Source organism: Nelumbo lutea, chromosome 3 (genome assembly GCF_056320005.1).
Source record: "Nelumbo lutea isolate HS-2025 chromosome 3, American lotus-T2T, whole genome shotgun sequence".
NCBI classification, from domain to species: Eukaryota; Viridiplantae; Streptophyta; class Magnoliopsida; order Proteales; family Nelumbonaceae; genus Nelumbo; species Nelumbo lutea.
Genome location: NC_142686.1, coordinates 43,729,796 through 43,757,041, shown reverse-complemented (window position 1 = coordinate 43,757,041; position 27,246 = coordinate 43,729,796). Strand labels below are relative to the sequence as shown.

The window sequence follows — 27,246 nt, the reverse complement described above, 5'->3', positions numbered from 1 at the left end:
TGGAGGAGAAGCTCTGAGGTGCGTCTGAAGACACTGTCATTAGAACGTTATTTGCCCCCACTCAGTTTTATTGAGTTCGTTGTTGGGTTATAGGCAAATTCGTTCCCAGGATACAACAGAGCCTTGGGCGAGAATCTGCAACCAGCAAAGTTGAAGAGTTTCCGAAGAAACCTTCTGTGAGACTGTAGCAGACCGGACTGAGAGAGAAAGAGAGATAGTGAATTTCGAAATTGTGTGTTTTGGAGTCTGACTCATGCTCCTTAAATAATTCATGAAAAGGTATGAAAAAAATGTAGGTGTTGTTTTAGAGAAGGCACCTTGAACAGTCACAATTTGAATTGTGCCTCTTGATCACACCCGATCGAATCGAATCGTGACCGTTGATATCAACGGTCAGCAATGCACCAAAACCAAAGCCGCCCATTGCGAGCCACGTGGGTGTGCATGAGAAAAGTGTGCCTCATTGCGCCATGCACACACGTGCGCGCACGTTGCACGGTATCGAATCCCCATACTCTCCTCTACTAATTCTAAGGAGTGTAAATCAGCTCCTATTGAAATACTGAAAACAAAACTTATAATTTTCCAATATGGGACAAGTTCAAATTTGGGCTATGTAAGAGAAAAACCGATTTTTCAATCAAGTGTGCAAGTGCAATTTCTCATGTAATTGACCAATCAAACCCATTGGATTCAATCTCTTATGAGATCAGAATCCAACAATCCCCCACATTGATTGATCAATTACATAGTTCTCTCTCAATCCAAACTACTATGACACAATTATGCATACAAAAGGTGTTTATCAACTTAAACCTCTTGTTATTATAGTTATCTCAGAGCCTTGTCAAAGTTATTGGTGATAAGACCTTAAACCAATTACTCTCAAGATAGACCGGAGACACATATACACACAAAAATGTCCAGTCTCTACAAGAGTTTCAAGTTTCGCTTAGCACTGTTATGGCCATGTGCTTCTTTCCTAGTTTCATGAACAATCCCGAGAGCAAACCCAAACCCTCATGAGAAGGGGCACCACTTCAATGTTCACATAGGTGAAGTTCCACTTTGTGCTCCATTATTTGACACATTTCACAACTTCATTAAAAGTTTATCTCAATCTCTCATCATAACGAACAACACTGCTTATGTTGTGATGGGAAATTTCTCAATGTCAGTGCTAACAGTCACATTGTTGTAACTTGTTGTTACCCATTAAACCCAGTACTGATGGTTTTTCAATTCAAGTTGGGTCACAATTACAGGTGACTAAGTAAAGGGTTTTAATCGCATCTCTTTGGTTGTCATTCTTACCAATTCTCTAGCCAAGCCCTTGGTAAGAGGATTGGCCAAGCTTTTACTTGACCTCACATAGGTTATAGTGATGACTCCATCTTGAATCAGTTGCCTAACAAATTCATGTCTCAGACTTATATGTCTAGACTTACCATCATAGGTACCACTGTAGGCCCTTGACAGAGTTGCCTCACTATCACAGTAAATGGAAATTGGAGGCATAGGAATAGGCCAAAGTTTTATATCCAATAATAAATTTCTAATCAATTCAGCCTCTTTTCCAACACCCGCTAAGGCTATGAATTCGGATTCCATGGTCGAGTGAGATATACAAGTTTGTCTCTTGGATGCCCAAGAGATTGCACCCCCACCAAGGACGAAAATCCATCCAGATGTGGACTTGTTATCTCCATTACCGGTAATCCAACTTGCATTAATGTACCCTTCGAGTACAGTTGAATAATCACAGTAAAACAAGCCAAGTTCCAAAGTTCTCTTGAGATACCCAAGAACTCTCCCAATTGCCTTCTAGTGCTCTGCACTAGGATTACTTGTAAACCGACCGAGTTTACTTACTGCAAATGCAACATCAGGTCTGGTACAAAGTATAGCATACATCAAGCTTTCTACTGCACAAACACACTCAAGTTGTGCAATTGCTCTACCAGTATTTTCTATTAGCTTTATACTAGAATCATATGGCGTGCTATATTCTTTAAACTCTAAATGCTTAAATTTCTCAAGTAGTTTCTCAATATAATGTGATTGGCTTAATGCATAGCCCCTACAATGCTTTTTAACTTTTATTCCCAATATGGTATCTACTTCTCCTAAATCTTTCATCTTGAAGACAGAGGATAAGTAGTTTTTTGTTTCATTTATGCCAACCATATTGGTACCCACAATAAGCATATCATCAACATAAAGACATACAATTACTCCATAATTTCTAGTGAATTTTGAGTAGATACATCTATCAACACTATTATGTTTAAAACCAAAAGCTATGATGCAAGAATCAAATTTCTCATGCTACTGTTTAGGTGCTTGTTTTAATCCATATAGTGATTTAACCAGTTTACAGACTTTCTTCTCGTTTCCAGGAAGAACAAATCCTTCTGGTTGTTTCATATAAACCTCTTCATTTAAATCACCATTGAAGAAAACGGTTTTAACATCCATTTGGTGAATAGATAAGTGATAAATGGATGCTAATGCTATGAGTGTTTTAATAGAAGTTGTTCTACCCGCTAGTGCATAGGTATCAAAGTAATCAATCCCTTCTTTTTGACTAAATCCTTTGGCTATCAATCAAACCTTAAAAGTTTGTACGGTTCCATCAGTGTTGTATTTTCTTCTAAACACTCATTTACATTTTATTGGTTTTGATCCTGGAGGCAGGTCTACTATTATCCATGTGTTACTTGACATTATTGAATCCATTTTATCATTTATAACTTCCTTCCAAAAGGCAGCATCTCTAGAGGTCATGGCCTCACTATAGGTTTTTTGATCATTTTCAATGTTTAGGACAATATGTATCTTATTTAAAATCTTCTTTCTATCAGTCTCAACAAAAAATGCAATTGACTAAGTAGAGATAAAATCTGAACATAAGTGTTTATCTGTTCTTTGTCTTTGACTTCTTCTAAGTCCTATTGTAGGTGTTACAGTTGTGTCATTTCTTCTTTCAGTCTTATTATTATCAATAGGTATTGAGATTTGAGTTTCTTTGTCATTTTCTGTAGGTTCAGAACATAGTTTATTTTCAAATAATTCAACATCTCTAGTTTCAATTATTATATTGGACTCTAAGTCTAGAAGCCTATAGGCCTTGCTATGTTCTGCATGTCCAACAAACATACTTTTCTTAGCTCTGAGTCCTAATTTGGTTCTTTTAGGATCTGAAACTCTATAATATGCTAAGCACCCCCACACTTTTAGATATGCTAAATTAGGCTTTCTTTCTGTCCATAATTCATATGGGCATTTGTTATTAACTCTAGAAACAATTCTGTTATGTAAATGGCAGGCTGTTAGGAGTGCTTCCCCCCGTAGGTTTAAGGGTGCATTAGCTTTTAACAACATACAATTTATCATTTCTATAAGTGTTCTATTTTTCCTTTCAGTCAAACCATTCTATTGAGGGGTATAGGGAGCAGAACACTGATGTATTATTCCAAATTCTTCACAGAAAGAATTAAACTCATTTTTAAACTATTCAGCACCCCTATCACTTCTAAGGATTTTAACTTTCTTTTCTAGTTGATTTTCAATTTTAGTCTTATGCAGTTTAAACATGTCAAATGCTTCATCCTTAGTTCTCATAAGGTAGACATAGGTGTACCTAGAAAAGTCATCTATAAATGTTATGAAATATCTCTTATCTCCTTTAGTTAATACATCATTGAGTTCACAAATGTCAGAATTGATTAGTTCTAGAAGTTGAGAATTTCTCTCAACACTAGGGAAAGGTTTCTTAGCCATTTTAGATTTTACACATATTTCACATTTTTCAGTTGATTCATTACTGTAAGCAATTATTCCAAGTTTGCTCATGTTCTTTATGGATTTAAAATTCAAGTGTGCCAATCTATAATGCCATAAAGAGAAAGAATTAACAATATAAACAGAAACTTTTCCTTCACTAATACTTAATTTGAATATACCATTACAACCATATCCCTTTCCAACAAACATCACATTCTTGGATAGGATTAGTTTGTCGGATTCAAAGACAAACGAGATTTATTGAAACCAAATTATTTTTAATGTCAGGAACATGGAGAACATTCAGATGAGCTAGTGTCTTTCTGGAAGTAAAGTTCAACTCTACATTGCCTTTTCTAGCACTTTGACACATGTTTGGTTTCCCATCTGTACTTTCTAGCCATTAGTCACTTCTTCATATATTTTGAACAAGGACTTGTCTTTGCAAACATGGACTGTGGCGCCTGAATCAAACCACCATCCAGAAGACGATTCTGCCATGTTGACTTCAGTAATCATGGCCACGAGATTGTCTTCTACAATATTTGCAGACTTGGTTCCGCCTTTCTGATGTCGGCAGACTCGGGCATAATACCCATTCTTTCCACAAACATAGTAGGATCCTTTCTTGTTGTTGCTCTTCTTGAAGTTCCCATCCTTCTTCTTTACTTGTAATGCAGGGTTAGTCTTCTTTGATCCGTTTTCCACAAAATTGACCTTAGAGTTCAGCATACCGGTCAGGGTCTTATCCCTACTGTCTCTAATTCGAGACTCTTCTTCAATACGAAAGTGTTACTGAATTTGTTCCAAGGTAAGTTCTTCAGCCTTGTGTAGAAGTTTCTTCTTGTAATCCTTCCAATAGGGTGGAAGTTAGGCAATGATTGCTCCCAATTGGAAAGATTCAGGAATGATGAACTTGCTCCAGTATAGGTTTTTGGTCGTTCATGGTGAAGTCAAAGTATTTTGCAATAAGATACTTATTTGTATCTGCTTCTTGCACCTTGTATTTGAATTCTAAGGCCTTCTAGATTTCTTTTGGAGATGTAAGTTCATTGTAGAAGTTGTAGAGCCGGTTTGATAAAGCATTCAGTATGTGTCCTCGGCACAGAAGTGAGTCATCTTCTCGTTTTGCTCTTTCCTTCTTTAGTTTCTCAGAGTCTTTGTCAGTGGGTTCAGGAAGTGATTGCAGATTTGGGTCCAGCAGATAGTATAGCTTCAGTATGGTCAGAAAGAAGATCATCTTGTCTTGCCATTGGCTGAAATTTGCTCCATCGAACTGGTCTAGTCAAACAAGATCTTGGTTCATCATCTTGATCGAAGTCATGCTTGCTTCTGCCTCCATTGCAGAATAACATTCTAAAATTGTTGGAAAAGATGAAGTCACTATAACTTTGGAGGAGAAGCTCTGAGGCGCGTCTGAAGACATTGTCTTTAGAACGTTATTTGCCCCCACTCAGTTTTACTGAGTTTGCTGTTGGGTTACAGGCAAATTCGTTCCCAGGATACAACAGAGCCTTGGGCGAGAATCTGCAACCAGCAAAGTTGAAGAGTCTCCAAAGAAACCTTCTGTAAGACTATAGCAGACCGGACTGAGAGAGAAAGAGATAGTGAGTTTCGAAATTGTGTGTTTTGGAGTCTGTCTCATGCTCCTTAAATAATTTGTGAAGAGGTATGAAGAAAAGGTAGGTGTTGTTTTAGAGAAGGCACCTTGAACAGTCACAATTTCAAATATTGTGACTGTTTAAAAAGTAATTAACAGTTGGTGACTGTTAACTTTGAATTGTGCCTCTTGATCACACCCGATCAAACCGTGACCGTTGAACTCATCAATGGTGATCAACGGTCAGCAACGCACCAAAACCAAAGCCACCCATCGCGAGCCACGCGGGTGCGAGCAAAGTGCGCCTCATTGCGCCCGCACACACGCGTGCGCGCACGTTGCGTGGTATCGAATCCTCATACTCTCCTCTACTAATTCTAAGGAGTGTAAATCAGTTCCTATTGAAATACTGAAAACAAAACATATAATTTTCCAATGTGGTACAAGTTCAAAATTGAGTTTTGTAAGAGAAAAACCGATTTTTCAATCAAGCGTGCAAGTGCAATTTCTCATGTAATTGACCAATCAAACCCATTGGATTTAATCTTTTATGAGATCAAAATCCAACAATCATGAGCTTGGTGGGACTAGGATTGAATATGTGTGTGTGTGAGGCCCTACCCAGAAATTTATGAGTTTGATTTCGGTCCAAGCCTATAGTGCCTTGTGGGTAGGATTCTTGTGGGGGTACTGGGTAGGAGATCTGAATTGATTTTTATGACTGGTTCAGCGAAGTTACTCTAGTTCCCGTAGCTTATTAGTAACATGCACGCACGCTCAACCATATCCAATTTTCTATAGCAGCTCAATCAAAACGCAGAAGCCCTTCTCAAACAGGCCCAAACAAGACTCCCGGATCATCTATCTATTCACGTCTACCCACAATATATTATCTCCATCAATAGAAAACATCTCCTCCTACTGCATAATACTATATAAAAGGATGAGATATTTTTTATGTATGGCGGGATGTTGTAGATAGACGTGGGCAGAGTTTGTGTGGATACAAAACAAACGTAAAGGATGCACATGTCATTTAAAGAAAACATTCAGTGTATTTCTGACAAACAGATGAAAAACAACAAGAAGCACAGCTTCTACGAAAAAACAAGTAAACAACACATAACCCATGACTTTCTACTCACTCAAATCCACGTGAACAGCATAATCTCTCTCTCTCCTCATTGGGTTTCAGTTACAACTGCGGTTATCTGCGAATTACGAGAAGCCATTTCGTGGGTCCCAGAAGATACATCACCGTCCAATATGAATTCGACAGTAGTCCCACTCCAATCATCAGCCACTCTCTCCATGCAAGTCGTTACCGCTTCATTCTCTCTCTCTCTCTCCAATAACACTCTCCATTCATTGCAGGCGCGTAGAACGGGAGTTTGGTTGGCTTCTGGTTTTAGAAGATTAATTTGTTTTTCATTTGAATAACAAATTTATGGTGGTTCGGAAATCGAAGCGAATCAGTGCCTGCTCTTGGGGTCTCTGCTTATAACCTGCAGGTGCGACTACTGAGAAATTAAATTTTCTGGTTTCTTCAGGATGTTCTTTCTTTTTTTCAATCACATGTAGCAAAACTTCTCAGTGTGTTGAGTTGTTCCTGTTTGAAAACGCATTAGTAAGCTGGATTTAGTGCCAGATTCAAATCAGTGAAACTGCTCTGCATACTCCCTCCCTGCAGGTCTCTCTTTGCTTTCAGGTACAACTTTGTTGTTTTTTTTCATTGTTTTTTGTTGTTGTTTATTGGTATAGGTTCGAGAAGCTTGTTTGGCGTTTCAGTTGAGTAGTTCTTAATGGAGGAAATAATGGGTTTGAAAAATTAGATAATCTGGTTTAATTTAATGGATTCAGTTAAAGGATATGCAGGTGTTGGTTATTGGTATTGTTTGCATTTTAATTTGTTGAAGCGAAGGGTTGTGTACAATGCAACAAATCGTAGAACTTCATTGTACTGAAAATTTCCCTGTCTGTATATTTTATTGCCAAATTGGAGAAAAAGCGATATTGGAAAGCAAGGTTCCCCGCTTCTTTGTGCTGGAAAGAAAACCTGTTGGAATTCTTTAATGTCAATTTTGATTTACCCTTCCTTTGTTTCCCTGTTTATTCTTTAACTATTTGGTGCATTGAAGGGGGAGATACCCTGGGTGGAAGGCCAAACTTAAAAGCATGATGGGTTGAATGCAGTTAATTTTAGTTTTATAGAGCTTTTGGTGTAGAAGTTTCCATTGTAGATGGCTTAGGGTGGAAAGCTTCATACTTTTTCTCTATTGATAAAATGGTAAAAGCTAAAAAGCCCGCCCCCCCAGGAACAGGTTTTTCGTCAGTGTTTTGGGGAAAAAGCTACATTATAATGACACTTCAAGGGTGGGGGTGAGGAGTGAAGGAGTAGGTTTAGGAGTAACATTTAATGATCGATTTTTTTTTTCTCCATTGCTTATTTGAAATGTGCATACTTTGCATTTCGTAGTATCTCCCCTGTTTTGACTTCAATTGGCATGCACAGAATGGTCTATGCAAGATCATGGCGGAAACTTATAATCTGTATACTGATCACATTGAAGGTGAATGGGTTATATGTGCAGATTACTTACATTAAATCTGCTGTGGCTAAGGGTGCAGGTAATAACTTTATTAATGCTTTTCTTTTCTTTTTCTCTCTCCTTTCCCGCCCTTCAATGGTGATAGGCAAAGGGATTGAACTCCTAGAGAATTTTTCCCTCTCTTTGGTTGTTACTATATTTTACCTTGAAGTTCACAATTCTTTGCAGTTTGTTTGGATGGTAGTCCTCCAGCATACCATTTAGATAAAGGATTTGGCTCAGGAATTAACAATTGGCTGGTTCACATTGAGGTCAGTCCTTATATTTTTCTTTCCTTAGTGTTTTGTCATGTGCCAGATGATTCATTTGTCATGAAGCCTAATCCCTTAGGATGTCTATGATTTATCATCAAGCATTTTAAACCTCGGTTCAGTCAGTTGGAACTTTTGTTCAGTTAAAATGGAATTGCTGTAAATCATTAAGACACCAAATCTCTGTAACAGATTTCGTTAGAATATCACAGAACTAAATTGATAATTTTCTCTTTGGTTGTTGTTTATGAGTTCTGCATGTTTAACTCTCTCTGTACGTCTGGGTAAGGTATATTTGTTGAATATCTATGACATTTTTTAAAGTTATTTCTATTTCTCCACTGACTTTGCAGGAAGTGCTGTAAGTCCTTGCTTTCTGGGTCCTTTTTCTTATTATTTTGCTCTTTTATTTTGTTGTTTTAATCCTTTTCTTTCCTTCCACAGGGTGGAGGATGGTGTACCAATGTTACAACTTGTCTTTTCCGCAAGAACACCCATTTAGGTTCCTCTAAGAAAATGGTTACAGAAATTGCATTCTCTGGGATTCTGAGCAACAATAAGCAATTTAACCCAGGTCAAATTTGTGATTTATTGGGTTTACTCTCTACTTGAACTAAATTTTCATATCTTTGGACCTATATGCAACTCTATTCTCTATGTAACTCCTTTCTTGTGAAATGACTTAGAGTTGAATTTCAATATCCAGATTTCTATAATTGGAATAGAATCAAGGTCCGGTACTGTGATGGAGCATCATTTACCGGAGATTTGGAGAAAGTAGATCCAGTGAGTCTTTTGGTTTTGGTTAGAGTTAAATGTTCAATTTTAAAAGTATCTAAACAGGTGAATATTTTACTATGGTTTTCTTTGTTTTGGCCACCAATTGATCAGGTCACCAATCTTCACTACAGAGGAGCAAGGATTTGGCTTGCTGTTATAGAGGACCTGCTAAAGAAGGGGATGAAAAATGCTGAATATGTATTACAACTTGAAATTTTCATCTGCATTTCTATTTTTTCTATGTTTAATGCCATCATCTTAATAATTCAAATAAATTGGTCACAGGCTCTTCTTTCTGGCTGTTCAGCTGGTGGCTTGGCCTCCATTCTCCATTGTGACAGCTTCCATGCACTCCTACCTATAGGTACCAAAGTAAAATGCCTTGCTGATGCTGGATATTTTGTCAATTTGTAAGTTCCTAATTAGTACATTTTACCTATCTTATTTCTGAAACTATAAAGAAAAGGATAACATAACATAAAACCAATGTTACTGTATGACAGGAAAGAAATATCTGGAAGAGAACACATAAAATCCTACTTTAATGATGTGGTGACAACCCATGTATGTTTTCTTCTCCTTTACATTGATTAATATGGTCTCTTTTCATGAGAACAAAAGTATATTTCACCAAATGTTGGTCCTAAACATCTGGAGGGGGAGATTAGATGATAACCTGACCTCCAGTATTTTCTTTCTTTTATTTTGGCACAAGAGAGTGGGCCTTGATGCAACGGTTGGGTTGCTCCATTGCGACCTGGGTGACCAGGGCTTAAATCTTGGAAACAACCTCTCCTTATCTACCGGGTAAAGCTGCATATCTGTCCCTCCCCAGACCCGGGCAATGGTCCGAGCCTCGTGCACCAGGCTGCCCTTTTATGGCACAAAGTGGCCAATCAAGGCTCAAACCCATGCTTACATGATTGTCAGATGGAGATTTTACCATTGCACCAAGCAATCGCTCAATGGTGAAAATTATGTTGGATGTATTTTATGAAATCCATCTGTTTTGGTGGTCTTCAATGGTATAAAAAATCAAAGGGTTCATGTTTGGTTTTTAAATTGTTTTATCCTTTATTCTTCTGATGCTTGTGTACTTACTAAATGTGTCTTGCATCATAGTCATGCATATATTGGGTCAAAGTATGACCCTTTGATTTTTCTCATTTACATAAAGAAGTCTCCTTTTTTCCCCTTTGAAGACCCAAATGGACAAGGATGAAAGTGTTGATAATAAAATAAATAATTTTTCTCAACCCCAGATCATTTGTTCCACTACTCCTCTTACACTTATATTTCCATTTTCAACCTTGATACATTCATTTGATGATTCAGTTAGTGGAAAATCACATATCTTTCCTTTAACTAAATCATTTATGGTCTGAAAGGGAGATGAATTGTCCTATCATGATTCTATTACTTTAACGCTCAGTTTATGTCCACAAATTGCCCAGGGATCAGTAAAGAATTTGCCCACATCTTGCACTTCAACAATGAAACCAAGTACGGTAAGTACATATCTTCTAATTGCATTTCTTTTTCTGTTGTTTTTATTTTTTGAAACTCATATTTCAACAATATCTCCTTAGTTTAATTTTCTGATGCATCTGAACAAAACTACAGTGTTTTTTCCCACAATACATAGTGCATGGTATACGTACACCACTTTTTCTACTAAATGCAGCCTATGATTCATGGCAGGTAAAAACTTCCCTAGCTGTATTTTGTGTACACATCATGTATCATGAAGTTCTTTCTAACGTGGTTATACATCCTCTATTTCACTCAATAAGACAAATTCAGAACGTCTAATTCCAGTCCCTATTTTAATTCCAGATAAGGAACATTTTGGTTCCAGGTGTTGCTGATCCTCATGGCTACTGGCTCAGTTGCAAGCTTGATATAAAGAATTGTTCGTCCATCCAACTTCAAACCATGCAAGGTTGATGCACTAACCCTCCTTCATAGTCTTAACTCTGAATACCCAAGCATGAGTAGTCCTTTAATCAGTAAACATGTCAACAAATTTGTGATTCTTTTTCTATAAGTTTTCTCTCAATGATTAAACGGTAGGCTCAAGAGAATATATTGCCAATTTTATGATATAAATACTGTATATTAGTTGGCTGATATCCACAGGATCTTGTGAATCATGGACTTAAATAATTCTAAAGGGAATGCAAACACCTGACGGTAGGGCTGCAAACAGTGTCTGTTAATCCAAATTCAAGTTCAAATCCAATCTGATTTAAGATGATCCAATTCAATTTGTTTATAACTGAATCAAATATGGACTCACCCCAATTCGATATGATTCAATTTGAATCCAAAAATACGTAAAATATAACATATGTAAATATCTATATAAAATTAATGTGCATTTATTAATAAAATTGGTTTGAATGTTGTAATTTTACTATACATTCAAGTCTCAAGAAGTTATTTTTAAATCATTTTATTCATTGTATAAAATCTATAGACATTGCTAGTTCATTTTATTGACAACATATACTATCTTGATCTTTTCTAGTTTAATTTATTAATAGCATGTGATGAGGGCAGATTTGGCCTTCCACTGACATCGTGACATGTGGCATCTCAGAACAACTAGGTGACACCCTAGCACCACGTAGCAGATGATTTTCCTTGGCTGAAATCCGACCTGGCAATCTACCTCCGCCAACTAATTGGAGTCCTAGCTTGGTGCATTCATGTTGCCACAAAACAACCAATAACAGCGGAACAATCAACAGCAGAATGACCTGAACAACTAGTGGACCGACGACAAGCACCCATAAGTGAGGCCGCCCCGTAGGTCGAGCCCTTTGTGGTTCCGTGGGAGTTGACGACTAACAGACTATGGAGCTGCCTTGCCGACCTCAACCCATTCTATATTCGCACTCAATGGTAATCAGCCCAGGCGAGCCTCATTAGCTCTGTTTCGCAAGGTCGCCTCTACAGGTCGAACCCTTCATGGCTCCCGTGGGAGTCGGCGGCCAATGGACTATGCGGTCACCCTTGTGGGTCGAGCCTTTCAAGGTTCCCATGCAAGTTGGTGACCTACAGTTAGTAGCTGCCCTTGTAGGTTGTGTTCCCTGTGGCTTATCATAGGAGTAGATGGCCAGCGTCTCCGAGAACTAATGTGGTGCAGCCACGACACCGACCTACCATCCAACGCCGGCAGCAATGCACGTATCGACAAAGCTATCACAATGGCAGATTCTGAACCACTAGCCTGGGCGAGCTTCAACGATCTGGCCCAGATTGTCTCCCAGCCCGAATTGCGAAGCCTCACTACCGATTGAGCCCTTCATGGCTTCTATGAGAGTTGGCAGCTAACTGAATGAGGAACCGGCCTCATAGGTCAAACCTTTTATGGTTCCCATTAGAGTAGCCGACCCGCAAAAAGTAGAGCCACCCCCTCAATGTGAGCCCCCATGGCTCCAGTAGAAGTGGGCGGTTAGCAGTTCAGGAGCAGGTGCAGTACATGTATGGCATTGACCCACAAGCATAGACCCGGGAGAGCCAATCCCATGTGATGGCATAGTTGCAGCCATATTTAAAGTTATAGAACGACCATCCGCTTTGGAGACCTGTTCAAATTGAGCTCTAAGGGAAAGCCATACCGCTTTTTAGCTAAAGCCCCCTCAAGCTGACCTCGAAACACGACGACAACGGGTAGACTGATCTAAACAGGTTGCCTCCCCATCTATCTAGCTCGGCAGCATTGCCACCACTACGCTTAAATCGACCTCAAAGGATGTCGACATCGCATCGCCGACCTGAAAAGAAGAAGAGAAAAAAAAAGAGAAACTGAAGAAAGGAAGATTAGTTCACTTTCAACACTGCAGTAGACATGCAAACTTGGCCGGTTTATTCACAGTCATCCTCCACCTCGGTTTTAGGCTTTGTATCGACCTTGTCGGCTACTCCTTCGAGGATTGGCGTGAGGGACATTGCATTGTAGTCTACGTAAGTTGAGCGACCTGACGAGGCAGCCACGTAGTTGGAAGCCCCTCGTGAGGACAGCATGACGAACTTCGTTCTCGAGGTATTTAGCTGAATTGCATAACTCCTTGGCGATTGCATCCCTAGTAAGGTAGATGTCCTCGAGGTGCCTGCTCCGCCTCTCCTCGAGCAGATGACTTTGCTCCTGTGCCTCGATAGTCAAGACAGCGAAGTCCTGCGTAGGGCTGCATTTAACCCTTAAGACTTCCAACTTGGGGAGCGAATTGGACCAATGCCTACGAGCTCATCAAATTAGTCATTCCGAGCTAAAGGACATGCAACAAGCTACTCCCTTTGTCGAGCTGATCTCAACTCGGGAGTAGGGGCAATTGATGAGGGCAGATTTGAATTTCCACTAACATCATGACATGTGGCATCTCAGAATAGCTGGACGACACCCCGACACCACATAGGTGATGATTTGCCTTTGCTGAAATCCAACTTAGCAACCTACCTCCGCCGACCTGGCGACTTAACTCCACCAACTAACTGGAGTCCTAGCTGGCAACCTCATTTACAATTTGGGCACATCGGTAAGGCGGCTAGGAACACCTTGTTTAGGGCCGACCTGTGGTTGAGCAACCTCCCTTGAGGACTTGTCGACTCGACTGAGGTCCGTGTGGCGACCTGTGAGACGTGCTCGCTGACCTCCTCCGTGTGTGAGTCCCATCACTCCCAGGTCTTCCAGAAGTTAGTTCTTGCATAGAATGTTTCGGAGGCACAGAGCCTGGTCTATGTGCTCCACTACCTCTGAAGACTTCGGCCCGGCCAACCACGACCTCCCGGAGATCTCGGATGCCGTGCGTGAAGCCCATGCCGAAAAATGCCTATATATAGGCCTCACCTCCAACCTCACAAGGTACATGCACAATTTAGTTCTCGTAGCTCTCTAGCTCTCTTACTTTTATCTCTCTCAAAAATCTCCAATTCGCTGAATTAAGCATCGGAGTGCCCACCTCGGGTAAAGAAACCTGGGCACTCTAATATTGTTTCACTGCAGGTCTCCTAGAAGATTATACAACTCTCCTTTATATAGCTCGATATCCATCCAAGCTATCTTTTAGCTCGGCCTTACTCAGCTCGATATCCAAGTCACCTTCCAGCAAGGAATTCTCCAGCTTGGCTTCTGAGTCATCAACCAGCAAGGAGCTGCCAGATCACACATCATCAGCATGCACTATCCAAAACCAATCAAGTCCAATTTGAATATGATAGTGGATAAGGTTTTCTTAGGATCAATACATTAATGGGATCGAATTTGATTTGAGTTATATCTGATTTGATATGATCCTTTTGCAGCCCTACTGAAAAAAAGAGGCTTCTTATATATACTAATGAACAGATGCACAGTGGAATAGTTCGATTTATATGTTTATGACATAAATGGAACTAATTGAGGAAGAATATAATTTCCACTTTTTTTAGCTGGTTTCAGGAATATGTTAAGGTTAATAAAGCGTGATCATGACATAACAGGTTTCAGGATGGAATTTCTAAGTGCATTGTTAGGACGAAGAAGCTCTTCAAGAGGCATGTTCATAAACTCTTGCTATGCCCATTGCCAATCTGAAATGCAAGAAACATGGTTACAAGATGACTCTCCAGTTCTTGATAATACAGTGAGTTTATTTCTCTTCTATGCATATATATTTCTTGTTTACGTTAGCCTTATTTTGCATAATGCATAATTGTGTTTTGCAGCCAATTGCAAAGGCAGTTGGAGACTGGTACTATGATCGAAGGCCCTTCCAGAAGATCGACTGCCCTTATCCTTGCGACAAATCTTGCCACAACCATGTTTTTGGTCATAATTAGTATCTGGGAGCATAAGTTAACAATTCTTAAGTAGAGGCTGATTTCCATTCAAAGGTTATTACCATAGATAAATCAAGGTTGAACAAAAAACAAATGAATGATCAATTGTTCCCTTGAGAAAGCAAAGATCACCGGAGCACTAAACTCAAGTGCCTGATACTTTGCATTACAGTGTTGATTTTTTTTTTCAATAAATGGGAAAAATAAGGTTTAGAAATGAAAAAAAAAAAAATCTTACATTTCTATTCCATAATAGTTACAGGCTCAACAGTAATGTTTAGAGGGAACCATAAAGGAAATACTTGTATTATACATTTGAGTATTATTGTTGCAATAAAATAAAACTATCTTAGTTATAGCAGGTCATGGGCATCTTGTTATTAATATATGATTGATCGAGCTTGTGTAGAATTTTAGTGGATGATAAAATAGACATGAATATAATGTGATTGCCAGAAATGGCAGATGGAAATTACGTTAGACCTTTCTGAAATGCTTGACTCCTTAGTCACCCTAGAATGGAGCATATTATATTCATTTTTTGGAAGTTTTAGCTTTGGCATTACGCATCAGTTTTCAGTGATGCAAAGTGTATGTCTTGTAGTGCAACTGAAGAAACAACAGTCTGTCAACATCCTTCAATGGAGCTAATCTTGTTGACATAACAGGTGCAAAAAGTAAAACTCCATGATTTGTTATTAGAACAACTCCAGCATCTTACCGTTAACTCATTTCAATCCCTAGGTGAGCGATTGTGTGGCTTCATTTAATTCTAATGCAAGAAAATTAGGGAGTTATATTGGTGAAAAACCTAGGCCGTAGGCATCAACAACTTTTTCATTGAAGAGGATTCATTCTTACCATAAACTTTATCTGTGTAAGAATGGACACTCCTTGGAATCTTTAGGCCAAGTAGATGACATAAAGATGCAATACATAGTTACTGGTATTGTATTTTGGCCATTATTTTTAGATGGACAAAGGTCCTTAATATTCGAACCTCTTTGCTGTCCACAATACCTATTAAATAGTCAACTATTTTTTCAGAAGTAGAATAATAAAAGGGGATGCCTGCCTTCTAAGGGTTTCTAGGTTTCCCTAGAAGAGACAAAATGGATATTCATCCATGCTGTGAATTCAGAGTTGAAGGCTCAGAACCAACAATTGGTGTAATTTTTGGAGAAATCAAGGACCATGCCACCCTATGCCTTGTGTAGTTTTTTGACTTGGCAGTTTTTATGCCACCCCCCAAAATGGAGATCTTGTTCATTTTCTCACTTTTGTGACAGTTGATCTTATCATGATCCATGATCCAAGATGATACAAGAATCCTCTGTCTTGATTGTCTCGGTAAGGATATCTGCATTGAATCATCCAGGGATCCTTGAAACATTAGCCATCTGGATGTCTAAAATCAACAGAGTATATAATTTACAGGTTATAAAACTCACTTGATCAATATTTATTGTATACTTTATTGGGACATATATGTAATAATAATATTACATCCAGTTGCAGGAATTATCACTGAACCTGCTAGAGATTAGAGAGCTAGCCCTTCAAATTCAATTATTACATGCTAAAGGCATCAATTTTCAAATCCTGTGGTAACACTACTTTATGTCATCAAACATGTATTTTCTCATTATATCGATGTCTCCTTTGTTGGAAAAAGTAAGCAGACAGAAGCAATAGTATGGCAATAATAGTGTATCGGAATTACAATAGGAATCAAAATAATAATCAATAAACAGAATCTGCAATGGAAAACAGAAGAAACTAATGAATAATAGTTAAGGGCTGGCAAATATCTGTTACCCTTAAAGCTGATTTGGGCAACCTCTAGGACGTATCCATTGGTGCAAAGGATTTTGATGGTCAAGCTCTAAGATTCATTCAATAGCTCTAACCCTTGGCGTTATGTGCACTCACAACCTAAAGTAGTGAACTAGGCCTGTTATGTATGCCCAATGGTAGAAAAGCAATAGCAAAAACGTGGAAGAGGAATAGAGAATTAAACATCGAAGATAGAGCAACTATGTACAGAACATTATGAGTACAGCATATCTGCAAGACCAAAAATGCTCTTATAATCGATAGCAATGTATTAACCACAGAAGCTATGGCTTACAGAACAGATAATTCTAAGTTGTCTCATTCTTTTTCTATATCAACTTGATCAAATTTAAAAGTGAGAGCTGGTCAATTGAGGAGTAGATGAACCAGATAAAACACTGTGGTCTACTGGAGCTATTCACTAATTTTAGCTTTTAGAAGCACTGTGTATGACTTCATTGGTGAATTGAGGAGTAGATGTTGCATTTTGCATGCATGGCCACTCTCACATGTCCCGATTTTCCGAGTTGTTTTTTGGTTGGTTAATCTGTTTATGAGGGTTAGAATTTAGAAACAGTAGTTGTTAGTTGCTGTTACAGTGGCACCTGCGGCATGTCAGCAGTTTTTAATCCAAAGCCCAAAGGGAGCCGTGCCTTGCTGAAGCTGAAAATGAAAAATACGTTGATGCAATCTAACACGTAATTGGATGTTGGCTCCACCTCAATCACCGACAAGTTTCTGCATGTACTCTCTCTCTCTCTGTTTTACTCCATCCAATTCGGCTTATCAGCTTTACAGTTACGTAAGGTTAGAGTGGTTGATCACTTTGGTATAAGTATCGTATTCACTTAGCATGCTAAGTGATCGAAGTGGATAAATTTCTGTTTTGTACTGTTCTATGCTCATTGCCATTACCTGGCTTTAGTGTGAGTTGGATTAGTAGTCAGATTTCTTGAGCTGAAAGAGTGGGAAGGGTAGTCTTGTCTGAGATTCAGCCATTTAGGAGGACGAATATGCCCTGTGATTGTCTACTTCTGGAATCTCTATTCTGTGGTTTCAGGTTGAACTAATGATTTTGGCTTTGTTTGTTTATTTTTGCTTTCAATTTTGGTATCTTAATTTATTGAAATAAACTGAACAAGTTGTTGCAGATCAGTACGTTCCTGAATAATAAAACAAGTGGGTTTTGAAGGTTTTCTTTTCTTTGTTTTTTTTCAATGATTGATTATCTGGGTCTGGTTTGCTTCCTAGATGAAATGAAAGAATAGTCTATGGTTAATCATTACTGATGAAAAGAAAGATAGATTTTGAGCTTCTTGTATGATGGGTGATCCATGGTTTGTTAGAACAATGCACACTTTGTCGATTAAAGATTTTCCTTTTTCTTGGTTTTGATAATGCACTTAATAATTAACATGCATCATCATTGTCATCATGTAAAAAAGGTGCTATGGGTTCTAAAAGTTCGTCAGAGGAAATGCATTTATGTCATATACTATGGACTTTGAGTTGACTCTTGAACTCTGGATATGAATTCTTGAACATGGGCATAATGAGGTGCCAGTAATTTTTCTTAATTTATTTAGTTTTTGATCTTCTAATGGAAGATATTTGAGATTTCATGTTGAAGTTCAAATGACCTTTGATTCAGGAAATCTCACATCATAGTCTTGTATATAGTTGTTATTTCTCTCAATCAACAAGCATTATGTCTGGAAATGAATACAATTATCATTTTTTTTGTAGCAACTTTATGTTAGGTAGGGTACTTGTAAATTCCTAGAGGGAACATACGAGTATTTCAATTTGATAACTTTTGGCATTAATGGAGTTAGTGAGTTACCTGTTGAAGGATATATTTCATTTGGTTTGGTTTTAGATAAAATTTCCAACCTTAATGAGACAAATACATACCCTGACAGGTTTCAGGTCGGAGTTTCTAAATTCAGTGGGAGAATTAATGAGCTCTTCCATGAAGGGCATGTTTATAAACTCTTGCTATGCTCACTGCCAATCCGAAGTGCAGGAAACATGGTTAAGGGCTGACTCTCCTGTTCTTGATAAGACGGTAGGTCTAGTAGATCTCTCGTCTGTAAACTCATTACTAATTTGGAATCTGGTCTAATTTGTTTACTTTCTATCTAAGATATCTTATATATTTGTATTGTTAATAAATTATGTTTTGCAGCCAATTGCCAAAGCAGTTGGAGACTGGTGTAATGACAGGAGCGATTTCAAGAAGATAGATTGCCCTTATCCTTGTGATAGTTCTTGCCACAATCGTGTTTTTGGGCCAAATGGATATTCTCAAGTATAGTTGAGAATTCCTATATAGTAGCAGATATCTATTATTCACTAAGCATTACTACAGATGAATCAAGTTCAAACAAGTAGATATCAGTAAAATACCTTATAAGGAAGTGGTTTGCTTCATGGGTATACATATTATTATTGCAATAAAATCAGACTATTTTCATTATGATAAGTTGTGAGCATCTTGTTACATTAAGTAAAAAAGGTTTCAATTTCTTGATTCTTTTCTTGCTTGACAATTTACTTACACAGGAATTGAGAAAACATACAGGTTATTGAAGAGACAGCAATATAAAATTTGTCATATCAGGTGCCTTTATTCTCAAAATCATGTCTTTCAGACAGTCTTAGGAATATACTGGCTTTCCTTGTTCTCAGAAATGTCCTTTTCTGAAACCTCAGAGGATAGAAAATTGAGTCCCATAGGACAAATACACTCTATTCATAAAGGTAGCCTATCTGTCAATGAATATTTGAAGGAATTCAAAAATATTTATGATGATCTGGCCATAATATAAAAACCAATGTTAGAAATAGACAAGGTGTATTAGGCTATCAATGGACTTGGTCCTAGATATGAAATCTACTCTACCATGATGCTTTCTAGGCAGCTTATTTCCTCTTGGTGCCAATCTGTATCTTCCTTGATCAGTCACAAACTTTGGACCCAAGGATCATAGAAAAATACTACTGATGATACTTTTGCACTTGTTGGACAACAACAAGAACTGATCAAATCAGTGCAGTAGAATCAAAAGTAATACAATAACACATTGTGGTAACCAGAATTCCCTTCTCAAAGTAAAGGATTTCAGCAAGTGGGAGAAGGAAGAAGCAACAAAATATTTTTAATTAACAATAGTGGGTTTCCATGTGGAATCACCAGAAAAATCGGCTAGGACTTTTTTGTCCTTGGATGGATGGTTTTTTGTCCTTGTCCATATTTGTTGGTTTTGCTTTGGCAAATCTAGGTACAGGCTCTGTCCTGTTGAACCAGTTACTATGTACTTTTTCTTTTTATTCTCTCTTTTAATAAAATTTACACCAAGGGACATGAAGCCATTGACTGTTACGACTTGTTGAACCAGACCCATGAAAGGAATTTGATCCCTTGATTAGGCCCTTCTGGCCATTGCATTTTCAAATCTTGGTTGGAAATGGTAAAATTACTTAAAATTTCACATGTACTTGGGATTTGGGAATGCTTTAATATCCATGCATGTCCAATGGTTCTCATTAATTGAAAAATGCACTAAAAAACAATCTATTATATGACTATATGTTGGTCACCTCATTAAAGAAAGATATTGTATTTTTATATTTGACTTAACTAGTTTTGTGATAAAATCATCAGAAGACAAGGAAGATTCTAGGAAAGGAAAGTATAGGTGGAAGTTGGTATTGTCTTGGACATCCTCATGAAAGAATCATAAAGTTTTTGCATTGTAAAGAATTTTATTTCAATCTTGGGATAAGAGATCTGTTCTAGTTGTAATTTAGGAAAGAGTTGTAAACTATCTTTTATTTTTTAGAACTTAGAAGTATTAGGTCTCATATTCCTTCCAAAAACTTCTCTAAGCTGTACCTACTTCCCTTGTGTTTACTCCTAGCTAGTAGAAATGAACACTCCTACATTCCATCTGTCTTCTTTAGGGCTACAACGGTATCCAATTGTCCAAATTCAAATTCGAATTCAATCCGTTGAAGGTGCTTTGAATCTGATCCATTTATAGATCAAATCTGGATCCACCCCTATCCCATCTGATATAATCCAATTCATTCAATTAAATATATTTGTTCATATATTTAAAATTTATATTATAACTATTAATGAAGTTGGTTGAATGTTGTGGTTTAACTGAATTGTCATGGGTTCAACATTTATACAAGTAATTTTCAACCCATTTTGTTATGAAATATAATGTCAAAGCCTTTTTTAGTTCATTTTATTAATACTATAATATATAATGTTTTGATCATTTTTAGTTTATTTATTTATATTATTTCAATATCTGTTTTGTATTCCAAATTCAATTCAAATCCCAAAAAAAAAAAAAAAAAAAAGAAAAAACTGATGGATAAGATCTGATGCAAATTCAAATATAAACAAATTAAGTTTGAATCTACCTTTATCTCATTCCATTCGATCCATTTGCAGTAGTGGTGCAACATGGGTTGGCCGAGTTAATATTTTACACTGGTTTAGGCTCAGGCTTCGGGCCAGCCCATTCAACTTTTCACAATATACCAACCTGAGCCACCCCCCTCTGCCTCTGGCCCCCCATAAGTTGCAACCCTAATTTTCAGCTCTTCAAAGAAAAGGCCTAAACAAGATCAAAAGCCCGATAAACCCAAAGAAGATAAAAAAAAAAGAAACAAAAGACCCAAAAAGCCCAGATCCAAGACATTCAGCCCAGAGAGACCAACGGAGAATTTATCAGTCATGCCATGGTTTGTGTTGGGCAATACTCAGGGTCTGTCTGGTTCGTAGTTGGAAGTGGAAGCAAAATCTTTCAGAATTGAAATCAGAATGGTCAATTCCCATAGTCTGTTTGGTTCAGACAAAAATGGAAATGGAAATTGAAATAAGTAAGAATGGAATTTCATTCCCAAGAGAAAGGGAGTGAATCCATTCCCTCAAATGGGGAAATGCCATTCCAACAACAATGGAAATAAGATTCTAATTTCACCCAACCAAACAGTTAGAATCGAAATAACTCATTCCGATTTTAATTACTGACCTCTATTCCTGCAAACCAAATGAGGCCTCGGTGATGGTATTTTGTCATACATCTCCTTCTTATAGTCGGGTCACTCACGGGCTAGCCCAACGATCCCCCTCCTCTATATACTTGATTTAACCACCTTAACACTCTCCTATTAACTCCTCTATTTAATATTACTGTTTATTGATTTGTTTTTGAAAAGCCGGAAGGCAACTTTCATTCATCAACAGCCTCACTAACAGTAGTCAGTTACATGAATCATTCTTTGTGGGCAAACTTGGCTACCTTGTGGGCAGCCATGTAACTATTGCAACTCTTTATAACTTCCTCTATTTAATGATCTATTTATTATCTCTCTTCTATTAATATCTTAATTCCCTCTCTCCTATTAAGATTCTAACTCCTCTATTTAAGGACCTATATACTAGTTAGCTCTCTTTCTTTCTCCTATTTATGGTCCTATTAATTATTTCTCTCCTATTTAAGCCTACGTATGTTGTTGGGAAGAAAATATAGACCCGAGTCACATAAATAATAAATAAAATACTTAATTACATGGGTTTTTTTTAAGATACAAGGATTCACTTTTGCTAAGATATTATGGCAATAGATGTGTTGCAGTGGCCCCATCAAGAAATAAGAAATCACTTCATCTATTTCAAGGTGGGATCATGGCAATACATCAAAAGTTTTGATTTAGTTGTTTCAGTGCAGAGTGTCATAATTATTTTAAAACACAAACTATTCAAATTATGTAAGGCATCTGATTGGTTACCACTTTTATGATACCGGTTAATTGATTATCAATATAATACTTATTTTATACATACAAAAAAAAGTCTTAGCCTTAATTGGAAAGAGTATAAATACAAATATATACAGTACAAACACATGCAAAATAATACAATATATAAAGTTTTGCACTCTATATAGTTTTATTTATACTCCTTCCAAACTGAGCCTTAGCTTTAATTTTAAACTTAAAATTATTTGTATGATTTTTTTGGTTGTTGAAGGCATCAAACCTAACCTATCAAAATTTTAAATTAGGTTTATATTTTTCAACTCTAATTCTAAACCAACCTTCAGCCCTATCTTATTTTATTCGGGTCGGGTTCAGGCTAACCCAACCCAAGTTGCAACCCTAGCCTTTTTTTCTTAATTCTAAAGCTAAGGAAATGCTTACTCCTACCTCTAACTATTCATACCTTACCTCCTTAAATAGCAGTGGCTACAACCTCCACTACATCTACAACTTCTGCAACGGAAATGGCCATTCTTCATACTTCTCTCCTTGGCTTTATCTTGGCCTCTTCAATTCTTTTGCTTCACTCCTGTTGCTGGTATAAAATTGAGGCCCATGGAGGAGAGACGGTAGAGAATGCAGATGATTCATTACCATCACCAACAAGTTACATAACATCCATACAAGGTTTTAAGATTTTCCCCTTTCTTATTATTTAGATTTCATTTATATGCAGTGCAATTTTATTTGCACTAGTACAAATGCATAAGAGTGTAAATTCTGACTTAATTTAGTTTGCCTTGATTTTCATTTACTTTTGTTCAGATTTTATTTTACTTCATCTTCATTACACAGGCAAAATAAGAGAATACCCAAAACCAAGGTTTTAAAAACCGACATGGAAATAGAACCGTTCTAGCCACCGGTTTTCGGGTGAGCGGTTCGATTGTCCGAGTAAGACAGTTTGAACAGTTTAAATATTATAGCTGGTGATATGTCATCTTACCCATTAGATTGGAATATTAGGGTAAGATGCATATAAATACAAGAGAAAAAAAAAGGTTTGAGTATTTGAGGATGAGAGAGATGTGAGAAACTGTCAATGGCTAAAAGAGTTTAGAAGAAGAAGAAGAAGAAGAAGAAGAAGAAGAAGAAGGAAGAGGAGGAGGAGGTCACATGCAGGTTGTAGTGGCGACGACGACGACAACGATGACAAACTACAGTGGCGGCGACGAAAGTAGATATGAGATTTCTCTGTCTTAGATCTCTCTCTCTCTCTCTCTCTCTCTCTAAGATCTGTCATCTAGACTCCATTAGGTCTCAGATCTCTCAGATTTCTAGCCTGCTCTCCCAGATCTCTTGAATCTTTCTCACAATATCACACATCCCTCGACTCCTCAAGTGATCTCTCTTTCTCAAATAGATCTCAGATCTGAGAGTTCTTCACTTGCTCTAAACCGCAAACCGTTCTTCGGGTCAAATGGTTCAACGGTCAAACCGTTTGGGTCAACGGTTTGTTGACTAATTTAAGTGTTTTTTATCAAAAACCGGATTTAGAGTAAAACGGAACCGATCGCCTAAACGGATTCCGATCCGAACGGTCTGACCATCTGGGTCAATGACGATTCAAAAACATTGCCCAAAACAGTAATAAATCAGAATTTTTACTCAACTTATTTGTACTCCAATACTTTTACACCAGTGCAAATAAAATTGCATTGCTAGCTAGGAGACAGGTTTTATAAGCATGCGAATGCGATGGTTACAAAGGAAAATATGTTCAGTTTTTTATTCGAAAACAACCTATCTACTTTATATATGAATTTTCTTTTTTCTCTACATAAACAATTAATTTGTATTAATTAGATTTTATTAGGTTAATAAGAGGTTGTGCGATGAAGCCATATGCTATATATAAGTGTAGAAAAGGGATTCTTAGCAGTGTTGTAAGACTGTGATCCTGATTGGGGATTGCCAGATCTTGATTCTGGGACACCTGGCAATATAATAAATTCAATATATTATATTTACATTATTTATTATATATAAAAATTGAAATGTAAATAATATTTTTATATTTAATAAAATTAAAGTAGAATTAGAATAAATCGGAATCTGATCGAGTCATTAGGATTTGAATTATAAATCAATAATCTAATCGTATTCAAATTTTACTGAATCCCATCCGAATACAACCCTAAGTACGAAGTGTCACGCACCAGCCACTTTATCTATCAATGGAGCGTGGCATGTACGAGTCTTAAAGAAGCTCCATTAAGCTTCTTTTATGTCATATTTCTTTACTTGCAGATGGAGAGAGAGAAAGAAATAGAGAGTAAACTAATAATATAGTGAGCTTTTCATGGTTTCTTCAGGTTCGGATCATTACAGAAAGCTGCAACTAGTGGATATAACTGGACCCTGCTCACCACTAGGCAAAGCAAGTCTCAGTCTCCATGAAATCCTGCTCCAAGAAGAACTCCGAGTCCGCTCTATCCAATCGGCTATCAACAAACAATCCCCTCTGGGTCTGGGAGACTCCCAGACCAAAGTTCCAATCAAGTCAGGCCACCTTCTCGGAACATCCAACTACATTGTCAAAATCGGAATGGGCACACCAAAACAAGATTTCTGGGTGAACATCGACACCGGAAGTAGCTTGAGTTGGGTCCGATGCCAACTCTGTACTAACTGTTCATCTATACCCACCTTCGCCCCTTCCAGGTCATCCTCCTATTCCCCATTTGCGTGTTGGACTCCCCAGTGCTCTCCAGTCTACACGGCCACAGGCCACTCTCCCAGCTGCAACTCCTCCTGCTTGTACGAAGTTCATTACAACGATGGAGGCTTCTCTAAGGGGGTCTTTGGAAAGGAAACGCTCAGAATAACACCCTCTGATGTCTTCCCAAATTTTCAGTTTGGGTGTGGCAACCAGAATAGTTTCCCAGATTCCACATCTGGGGTTCTTGCATTTGGGCGCAACCAGGTGTCTCTGGTGTCTCAAACAGCTAGAAAATTTGGAAAAGTTTTCTCTTACTGCTTTCCGCGCACAGACACCTCCTATGGCTACTTGGCATTGGGCAAACAACCAAGCACCACCTCTGCCGTCAAGTACACAAAGTTGGTGACAGACTCGCACAGTCCAAACTACTATTTCATCCCATTAATAGGAATAAGCGTCGGAGGGAAGAGATTGTCTCTTTCACCTTCAGTGTTTACAAAACCTGGAACTGTGATAGACTCCGGCACTGTGGTCAGTCGTCTACCGCCTTTAGCCTACACGATCCTTCGGTCGGAGTTCCGGCGAGCCATGTCGAACTACCCATCAGCACCACCACAGGCGATTCTTGATACGTGTTATAACTTGAGAACGCCACGGTGAATGTACCTCCCGTCATGTTGCATTTTGGAGGAGGTACCGACGTCCAGTTGGACCCATTCTCAGGGGTTCTTGTTAAATTAGATGCATCGATTTATTGCTTGGGATTTGCTCCAAACCAAGATCCAACCGATGTGGGCATCTTGGGCAACCTGCAACAGCGGACATATGAGGTGGTTTATGATTTGCCTCAAGCAAGGATAGGATTTCGTGCCGTCGGGATTAATTGCTAGTGGGTTCTTGTAGAGTGAGAGAGATGGAAATTTGGAAATAAATAAATAAAGTGAAGAGGATGGCAAATAATCTGGAGAGAATTAAAACCAAATAACTAGCCAATTCTCCTTGTTAATAAATTTGTACTTGTAGAATCAATGTTATAAGGAATGTGCAATAAATGGAAAGAATGCTGATAATGGTTGATTACATTGGTGCCAACCAGGGTGCATTGGTGAATAGGGGGGTAATTGGCATTTTGAAATGTTGTAGGTCTATGGTAGAAACCAAAATTCTGCAGTGGGTTTTTCCGTATTTTCTCATAATTCATATTATAATCAGTATTTTTATTCTGCCATTGACTCTACTGGTTGAACCATTTAAACCGTCATTCGGTCAAGATTTTGGATCTTTTAGTAAAATCTGGAGAATAGTTAAAAACTGTTGACTTCATCAATCAAAAATTGTTTGACCTGTTAGTTTAAAACTGTTGACTTCATCAATCAAATATTCGAGTGTAAAGTTATAGCCTCTTTAAATCTACATACACATTTAACTATTCTGGGCAACTTTTTGAGATATTTTCCCTGTTATTTTTTCCAATAAACCCATTTTTTGGCTTCAAATCACAAATTTTAATATTTTTTTTTATGAATACAAAATTAAAAACTGAATTAAAAATATAAATTAAATATAAAATAATACATATAGTACATGTATAACATAATTATACATTATTTATTGATAAAATGCATTTTAATACATAACCTATATACACACATATATGTATACAACACACACATATATATATATAATATATATATATATATATATAAATATGTATGAATTTACATATTGCTAATGTAGCACAAACTGAGCGTGAAGGCAAAAACGATTCAGCCTCAGAGTGGATTTCTAAAACATTGATAATCCTAAGCACTAACTTTCCTATACAAATCACCGTGAGTCACCGTACTTCATCAATAGTGTTCGAGCCCACAAGTATATATTCTTGACAGCTCAAACAATTTGGGCTCAGCTGGATTTGATTTACAATTTTAGTGGGGCTCGGATGGAGTTATTAAAGGAAACTTCAGTAAAATTCCGTGGTAGTGTAAGAGCATAGACTTCCATCCACAGACCAAATTTAAACCACCCCAATTTGAAATCCAATCAACTTCATTT

General features: G+C 37.6%; 1 protein-coding gene across 9 annotated transcripts; it reads left to right on the top strand.

Annotated features, from left to right (window-relative positions):
* Positions 1 to 6,707: 6,707 nt before the first annotated feature.
* Positions 6,708 to 26,473, top strand: LOC148864569 (pectin acetylesterase 8-like). 9 transcript variants are annotated; one of them, XM_088975034.1, is made up of 14 exons: positions 6,708 to 6,897; positions 7,015 to 7,094; positions 7,899 to 8,014; positions 8,164 to 8,246; positions 8,691 to 8,820; positions 8,953 to 9,032; positions 9,138 to 9,224; positions 9,312 to 9,436; positions 9,530 to 9,590; positions 10,481 to 10,534; positions 10,650 to 10,727; positions 10,863 to 10,968; positions 14,460 to 14,653; positions 14,736 to 15,213. In XM_088975034.1, exons 3-14 carry the CDS (start codon positions 7,900 to 7,902, stop codon positions 14,847 to 14,849), a joined length of 1,227 nt encoding a protein of 408 aa, XP_088831160.1. In that variant the 5' UTR covers positions 6,708 to 6,897; positions 7,015 to 7,094; position 7,899; the 3' UTR covers positions 14,850 to 15,213. The 9 variants fall into 9 exon arrangements, 7 of the variants coding, with proteins under 7 accessions (XP_088831160.1, XP_088831165.1, XP_088831161.1 ...); XM_088975039.1 differs by lacking the exons at positions 14,460 to 14,653; positions 14,736 to 15,213 and adding exons at positions 18,608 to 18,753; positions 18,874 to 19,221 and having other exon boundaries at positions 6,708 to 7,094; XM_088975035.1 differs by having other exon boundaries at positions 6,708 to 7,094; positions 14,511 to 14,653.
* Positions 26,474 to 27,246: the final 773 nt, after the last annotated feature.